The sequence below is a fragment of the Papilio xuthus genome, unplaced genomic scaffold (genome assembly GCF_000836235.2).
Source record: "Papilio xuthus unplaced genomic scaffold, Pxut_1.1 DF829129.1, whole genome shotgun sequence".
Lineage (NCBI taxonomy): Eukaryota > Metazoa > Arthropoda > Insecta > Lepidoptera > Papilionidae > Papilio > Papilio xuthus.
In genome coordinates this window covers 2,295,852-2,305,034 of record NW_013529520.1, presented here as the reverse complement: position 1 = coordinate 2,305,034, position 9,183 = coordinate 2,295,852, and the positions used below count along the sequence as shown (strand labels likewise).

General features: G+C 37.9%; 1 protein-coding gene across 2 annotated transcripts in view; it reads left to right on the top strand.

The window, feature by feature from the left end:
* Positions 1 to 518: 518 nt before the first annotated feature.
* foxo (forkhead box, sub-group O) overlaps positions 519 to 9,183 on the top strand; it is a 79,174-nt gene continuing 70,509 nt past the window's right edge. The window contains exons 1-2 of one of the 2 annotated variants that reach the window (XM_013315787.1): positions 519 to 1,492; positions 6,916 to 7,124. In XM_013315787.1, coding sequence (XP_013171241.1) covers positions 1,261 to 1,492; positions 6,916 to 7,124 — 441 coding nt within the window. In that variant the 5' untranslated portion in view covers positions 519 to 1,260. The remainder of the gene's footprint in view (positions 1,493 to 6,915; positions 7,125 to 9,183) is intronic. The other variant, XM_013315794.1, reaches the window with a different exon arrangement.

Below are 9,183 nucleotides of genomic sequence, written 5' to 3'. Positions count from 1 at the left end.
TTTGGGAAAAGCTGACGTTCACGTATTTTCCATTAGGTTAAGCTCGTTAATTCCTTGTGTAGTCTGGAATTACCGTTTCTGTATTTATTAGCCCAGTGTGCATTTTAAGTCAAAACATGTGAAGGAAAATCTCAATTCCGTTATATCATTTGATACTCTCGTTACACGAATTTTAACATTGAACATGATAGGTATCTATTACGTATTATAATTTAAGCAGAAAGTTCAAGATCATTAATTACGGTGATCTGTTCTTGCAGCGACCGGCGACGTCCTATGCGCGTGTAGTGTAGTGTACGTAGATACAATTCGCGCGCAAGGTTACGCGATGGGGGCCTAATATTACGCGCCGATAAACCGTGGAAAGAATTCCGTACTAAAACGAGCGGCGACGAGTGCGGACGAGATGGCTACCGAGAGCAGTCATCACACGACGACGCCACTTCTCGCCGTTCTATCGCCGCCCTCCCCCGCCTCCCGCGCCACACGCGCGTACCCTGCCGCCGCCGCGCCACGGAATTCGCACGCCCGCCGCCCGCCGAGCCCGCGAGCCGCGGTTCAGTGTACGTGCGACTGTCCGCGCTCGAAGACGACGTGCTGCGCCACGCGCACTTTACTTATTACGCAGTTACGAACTAAGACGACCGCGTGGACGCACCGTGTTCTCGCCCGCGCTCTTTTTATTCTATAACTTTTTTTTTATTCCTCGACGATCTAAGAACTAAGTGATAACCGGTATCGGTGCCGAAAACTAAGTGCGATCGAACTGGAATATACGCAGTGATCTCCGGAACTATAAGCGACGGTGACCATCGTAGGCCGGCGATACGCCGTATCGCGAGCCACGTTACAAGGTTATCGCGCCTCTAGCCCGCCAGTGATGAATTGGAAAATCGGCGCGTAAACGCTCACGTGGTGCGCGCCCCGCCCCCGCCTCGTTCCGCACTTATATTTAGCGAAAATCGCCTCTCGGGAGCGGCCCGACGGCAGATACGCTTGGTGCACGTCTCTGTTTATGAACGTTAACGAGACGACACATGTTATTGGCTGCGTATAACACAGCCGATAAGGAGAAGTTAGATAACCTCTCCGGGCCGCCGCTCGACTGCGACGACGTTCTGGAAATAGAAAGAAGTGCGACGTACGACGGCCGCGAGAGCGTTGTGATGGTAACGGGTGGTGTGCACGGGCGCCGGTGAGCGCGCTCTCGACACGCCCCTGCTAAACATTTCCACGACTACACAAGTAAACACCGAGGACATGTCGTTACCGGGCTGTAGTGGTTATCAGAGTCCATGGTCCTCGCAGACGGGGCTATCGGAGATCGAGGGTACGATGGGGGACTTGGAGCCTCTAGGAGAGCTCGCGGAGGTGGGCTTTGAACCACAGACGCGTGCGCGTTCCAACACGTGGCCGCTGCCCCGTCCTGAAAACTACGTGGACCCGGCAGAAGAATCCAGTTCGAAGAAAAATTCCAATCAGAACTTGACCGGTAAATAATTTTGTCACCTTTTTGATAGCAGGGTCATATCTTTGCGATACGTCGAGTTATTTAGGTCGTCCACGTAGTCAGATCGAATCATTGAATTCGTTCAAACAAAAAAAAACATCACTGTACCTACTTATGATCACAAATAAACAACGGAGGTCACTATGAATTGTTTACTTTTTGTGATAAGGATGACGCGAGTGTATACAGTATGTTCATGAAAACATTTAAAATACGTTAAAACATATTTGATCTGTTTAAAAGCAATAATTGCAATCGATTAAAACAAATTAACATTATATTCATCTGTAAATACCGAATATCTAACTTCTTACTTATATTACAAATGCAAATGTTTAGATGCTTGGATAGATGGATGTTTGTTTGAAGGTATCTCCGGAATGGTTCAACGGTTTTTGATGATATTTGGCACAGATGTAGAATATAGTCTGGAAGAACACATAGGCTACTTAATAAGTTGTTTTCAATTCTGCGGGGACGGAGCTGCAGGCGACAGCTAGTGGTTAATAATGAGCAAATGAGAACTCTTTTCTTGAAAATAAAACCGTTTAAAAATGAATGTTACTGCTTTTATTAGGAAAAATTCCAACATATTCATTGTATTTTTCCTATTCATTTGATTCTGAATGATATAAAATAGTGTAATACCGGTAGACGAATAACAAATAAGCGGCATGCATACGTATTACTTAACGTTGGGTGAATTAAAATACATGAGCGAAGTATCCATATCTTATGCATTCGCATATACAAACAAGACTGGCTTCTTATATCATATTGTTTGAAATTGAAATGTCATAGGAACATATCTACTTGAATTGCATTATTTCAAAAAGGTTCTTTAACACGTTTTTGTAATAAAACTTCAAGATTTTTATAAATAAAACTCGTTTTAATCTTGCATTACCTATCGAAGCAATAGCTATTTGAGTTGTCGTTTTAAATTTAAATATTTTTTTTTTATGCACAATTGGATACATATTGTGTTACTTTAAAAATACATTTAGACGCTGTTGAGAAACATGTTAACCCTTTGAGTGCCGGTGGTTATACAATATTGTGAACGTCAACATGTTTATAATATGCTTTCAGTATAAGTACTTTATTTATTTATCAAGATCGTAATTTGGATCCTACGCATATTAAAAAAAGGTTTATATATGTTTAAACTAAAATGTGTTTGGAGTACTTGCTAAGTTTTTTGATGGTAGTTATCAATATTTTGTTAACTTTCGTGGCCGGAAAATCTTTGTCTCGGCAGAATAAGTATTAAAAAAAAATGGAGATAAATGCGCCCATGACTTTTATATCTGGTAAATCAGTTAACATCATTTATCCAGTAAAAGGTACAAAGTCAATAAATAAGTTACTCATTTGTATCAAAGAACATTAAGTTAAACATTTAATTTTATTGCTAATAAAAATTATCATGACGTATTTCTTAATCACATTTTTAATATAAATTTTAACATAATAAGTTTACAATTACCGTAAAAAATGGATTTTAATTACAGTCCTCAAGTACAGTTTCAAGCTCTTATTTCTTTTTAATTTCACATGTATTAAGAAGCCGAAGCTGGGTACTTTCACTATTGTAGCAAGTGATATACATTTAAGAAAAAGTAAACTGGTTAATGAGCACTCGTTAACGGCCAAAGCGAGCAATATCAAGTACTGATCGGAAACTTTCTACATACCTCGTACCCCACACACCCCACCTCGTCCCGCGCCATCTTGATGTTTCGTAATAATCCTTCGAAAATCAACGTAGAATATGGCGACATCTACATGTTAATTTGAAAAATTAATAAACATGTAACATTTCGGTGAAAAATACGAATCGAATAACCCCTTCTCTTATCAAAATCGTTTTAACTGAGCACGGTCATAATGGAATTCGAAACCCACATTGAAACAGAGATCCCTCACCCCCCATAAAATAGATAAGGCTAATTGTTAGTTGACCTGAAATCTGTCAGAATATAACCTGGTAGTTCTGGTGTAAGAAAAATCAACAAACAGATCCTGTTAAAATATATTTTGTAATATGTACAATAACATTTTTTTTAATATAAAGCCCCTGTATATATGTCGTTTTGATGTCAGACAATCTCCATGAACCAACATATATTGGTTAAACTCGTATGGAAACCGCGTATTTTGTTTTATACTCCATCTCGTGTACCAACAAAAAATTGCTACCCGTTTGTAATTCGCCAAGGCATAGTGTAATAAGTCTATAAAGTGTAATCGAATTCATTCACACATTCCGACACTTTGTACACATTCATCAAAGTGCAAGCACAAATCTTAACATGACATTATAAACGCATATAGCAAATATTCTTTTTTTATAGTAGAAGGGGCAAACAAGCATCAGATTGCCTAAAATTATTTGATCCTACGCCGCAGATGCGTTATACACATTTGACCGCATACATCGGAGAGCGACTCGAATCGTCAAAGACCGAGTCTTTACCGATCGGCTTGATTCCCTGGCCTTGCGGAGGGACGTTCCCTCTGCATTTTTACCGCATTTACCATGGGGAGTGTTCCGAAGAACTGTTTGGAGCAATTCCTGCCGCCGAGTTCCGTCAACGGACGACACGACAGACCGCCAGGTTCCATCCACACCACCTGGATGGCTGGCATTCCACAACGGTGCGATTCTCGCGCAATTTCTTGCCTCGCACAGCCGTGTTGTGGAACGGTCTGTCCTCGGCGGTATTTCCAAACCAATACGACTTAGGGACCTTCAAGAAGCGAGCATACCATTTCCTTAAAGACCGGCAAAGCATCTGCAGTTCCTCTGTTGTTGCAGATGTCCATGGGTGTCGTTGATCACCTCGGTGCTTCCGCCGCTCATTTGCCCCCTTCTCTTATAAAAAAAACACGTTACGTACATTTACACAGTCTTGTATTATTAAGACTTTCGAGCTTAATTTGATTTAAAAACCGAAATGTTTGTAGACAAATCTTCCGATAATATGATGTAATTGTTAAACACACAGACACCACTAATAACCTAAAATTTCCTACAAATCAGCCTTGCTACACTTGACACCGTGATTGCGGTTACAATGAACGGGCATTGTACTCTGATTATAAATATATTTGGCTTAGTTGATATTTTTTATTACTGTATATTTTAATAAAAGTTGTTCGACGACAGTGGAGACTCACCTTTATTTATCAAAAGCGAAGCTTAATCAGAAAAAAAAACACATACGACACCAATAATCGATCTAGATGTGCTTATGTATCCGTATTAGGTATTTTTCATTATTAATTTTAATCCCTTTGCCTCCTACGTAACTGATCCTAGTATCACTCTACGTAGGGGTGATCCATATTTCAATCGCTGCAATATAAATAAATTAAATTGGTCTTCTCTGACATAATAAGTATAATCCTGCCGCTCGTTATCAAATATGAAAATATGACTATTAGTTCTTACTAGCGGTCGCACACGACTTCGTCAGTGCAGAGGGAAAATAAGTAGCCTAAACTATGCTCGCGAGTGGTGACACATCACTTGCACCTTCCAGTGAAAATCTTGTCGAAATCCGTCCACCCGTTTCGGAGATTACCCGTAAGAGCGGGTTAGAAGACACTCCAAATTTTTAGATATCATGTTTGCAAAATATGATTTTTTTTACATGTTACATATAGATTTTATTGGCCGATTGGGCTGACATGGCCCGAGACCAAACGCAGATCCCAAGATAGAGCGAACTGGCGGCGCCCTCTGCTCCACTACGGGGACATATAGATAGTCAGACATATAGATTTTACTTATATGTATAAAATTATAATTACAGGCGAAAAGACTAACAAAACAGTAATCCACGACTTGTTACCATTGGACAATAAATCTATTGTAGTTTGACTTGCATTTCAGTGGCTTTTGTTTTCTTCGCTGACAACTTGAACGCCACAGATCTTTCTCTGAAAATGAAAAAATCTTAGTCGAGAAATGTTTCTTATATCTGCTCTATATTTATTTGTATCTTATATAGGTAACAAACGAAAAACCTTGAAATAACATTGCGATTCATATGATAAGTACATGCACACGTTGATCGTTGCATTCGTGGGTCCAGTTGTTTTGCAGAAAACGATAAAAAACATTCACGAGATCCGTATATTATTTCCATAATCTTTACGTTCAAGGGCGTATATTAATAAAATTCTTGTGTCACGTTATTTTTGTAGTTTTGTACGTATTAAGAATATGTTTTACATTAAGTACCATCATATTAAAGCAATTAAATAAAGCATTTTAGATGCGCGTAGTTATTTCCCTAAAGAGTAAAGATTTTATATGAAAAAGTTCAATTAATAACTATATGTTTAGGAACCAAAATTAAAAAATATATATAAACTTTTGTCCGATCTTTCAGTAATTATAAACTCAGGTTATTACTGTTATAACTCAAAACTTGTTTTTTTTAAGCCGGTTAATACATCATTTATCTGCAATACTCTAATTAATTCGTTAAAAAAATATCTTAAGAACATGATGCCACACACAAGACCGGCGTGAAGTGGAAGCAATTCCGCGTTTCGTCTGATGAGTATGCGTCCCGGAGGAATAATTTAGTCCTGTTACCCTTCCCACCCATTTTCTCATAAGTAAAGGATGGGAAGTGGAAGTGGACTTTCCGGACCAGATGATGCATGGAAAGGGAAAATATTTTCTTTCTGTGCATCCTCTCCTCCGTCGATTAAAGGTAGGCAACGCATATGCAATTGCGTGTCTATGGGCAACGGTCACTTCGCTATTTCAGCGATTTCAGATTGCCGCTCGCTCGTTTGCCTCCTTATGATATAAAACAAAAGATATTATATAAAAGGCAAAATATCCAAAACAATTTTATCCCTTGAACTTTAAGTATAATCGTGACACAGTGGTATACTTTAAATTTATAATTTCGTAGCTATGTAGACAATGCAAGTCTAATAATGCACATAATTACTATTCTGTTTATTAACCTTGAAAATACAAAGAACATTACGTAATAGTAACGGTCCAATGAATTTTGAATTTGTCAAAAGAGCAAGCGGGTCAGCGATAAGTGACCACTTCCCAAAGACAAAGAGCTAATAAGTTGAACGTGAAGCTTACCTTTAATAGATCAAAAAGAGTAAATACAGAATAAGCCTATTGTCTATTCTTTTCCAACCACACCAGTCTCAAAAAAAATAGCAAAAAGTAATGCTCGTTTTATGTGAGTTTTGTCAGTTTACTGCTCGAACCAACATGACGTCAGATTTTTTGTAAGCTATACAACTGTTAAAATTATTTTATAAAAGTAACCAAACTAATGTAAATAATACATTGGTGAGTCCGTAATGAAATATAGTCGTTATTATGGAAATTTACATTGTTGTTTGTTTACCAGGTGCGCCTCCATTACCGACGCCGGTGGGCAAGAAGAATTCGTCCCGACGTAACGCATGGGGCAATCTCTCCTACGCGGACCTCATCACGCAGGCCATCACCTCCGCACAAGACAACAGACTTACCCTGTCACAGATCTACGAGTGGATGGTGCAGAATGTGCCATACTTTAAGGATAAGGGAGATAGTAACTCATCAGCTGGATGGAAGGTAGGTGGAAAAAGTTACCGTACCGGATGATTTTTTTTTCATTTTTTAGTACCTACTGTTTCATACAAAGTTAATAACATTCTGTATTTGCATTAAATTTTTATAAACGTCGAGAGACCAAGGAGGTTAAATATTGTAAATTTTCCACACACTGAAAGGATTTATTTTATCTATGTATGTGTCACTGGCAATCGCTCGTCTGTCCGCGCGAAATTAAAAAAAGTTATTGAGTAGCCTGTGTTCTTCCATGCTATGTTCTCTGGGTATGCCCAATTACATCAAGGTCCGTTGAGGCGTTCCAGAGATACTTCCTAACAAATATCCATCCATTCATTATAAATGGCATTGATAATATTAGTGAGATTTCCCGTATTCATTTATTTATCATATTTTTAATATAGTACATTTAATATCCAAAAATAAATATATAAAAAAAAACATATTATATTAAAAATAGAACACCACCGGCTGCGGAATCCCAACCAGTGGTCAGGGCTGCAGAGACAGAAACCTTCTCACGATGCGCGCGGTTTCTAGGATAACTGCCTTTTGTATCGGGCCCTTAATCCAACTGTTTAGCGAGAGCTTCTCGAGATGTCGGTCGAAGATCTTGGCTATCAGTCCATTCACCGATACGACTATCGGAATAATGGTAGTCGATTAGTGAGATTATTTTTTTTTTAAAGAGACCAAAAAATGCTTGACTACATCCAGTCTGGTTTTATTTAGCAACGTGATTAAAAGTACACACTAGTCTAGAATTAGCCATCTCTCTACCCACAAAGTAACCCACGACATAATAGATCGGAAATACTGACGCCGGCTATTACAATTCAGTTACCGTACGTACTTTAAACAAGAATTTAAATAGCTCCATTCGAAATTTTATTAACATTATATCATCGATGTTCATGAAAGACATGTACGTAAAGAATTATAGCAATACAAGCTATCGCCCGCGACCCCGTCCGCGCGGGTTTACAAGAGACTTAATAAGTAGCCATTGTGTTCTTAAAGATTATTTTCTACATCCATGTCAAATTTCATCGTGATCAGTCGAACCGTTCTGAAGATACCTTCAAACAAACATTTATCCATCCATTTCATCACTCACATTTATAATATTAGTAAGATTTAACAAAACGCGAGTACTTATTCAATGCATTGGAGTCACAATTGCCGTTTATTTACTTTATAATTAGTGGCTATCATGATTTGGAGACGATTGACGATTTATTGATAGATTTCTGCCAACTGCGCTTATTGCAGCCGATATCTCGAGTACAAATACAAATATTTGCGGTGCATTTTCTTACTCTATCAAAGTCTGATAATTTTCCGTCATTTTAAAATTATCAAATGATACTTCTGAAACTTCAAAAGAGGTTGTTTTTGTCAATGAAGCATATTGGATTTACAGACACGTGAATTTTCACTAATCATACTTCATACTAATGTTATAAATGCGAACGGATATTTGTTTGAATGGATTGCGATGAAATTTTACTTATGTATAGAATGTAATCCGGAACACATAGGCTACTAGTTGACTTTTTCATTTCCGTGCGGACAGAGTCGCGGGCAACAGCTAGTATACCTATTGTTTAAGAACTATAAACGCGTTTTTCTTTCTAAATAGTTATGTTTATAAACTTCAGATCTAGACCTTTATTTTAAATTCTTAGTGAAATTTATTTATTGGTGTAAAAATTATATTAAACATCATTATTGGTGATGAATCATTTGGCTATAGTCCATGTATCGTACGATATTGAACAGTGGCATCTCGCCATGTAACGTGGTATTTCATTTAATTGTCATATAAACAAAATAAGCGGTTCATAATTAACCTACGTATTGAAGGATGATTTTGATCTGATAAAATCGAATTAATTTTTCATGTCAAATGTAATTTGAAGAATGTAAAGGTAATTTGATATGTAACATTTTGGTTGCTTAGGTAGGATCAACAATTTGCTAGTTACATGAGCATAATCCTCACAACATTCAACAAACTGAAATTCGATATTATCTCTACAAATTTTACCTACTTTAGGGT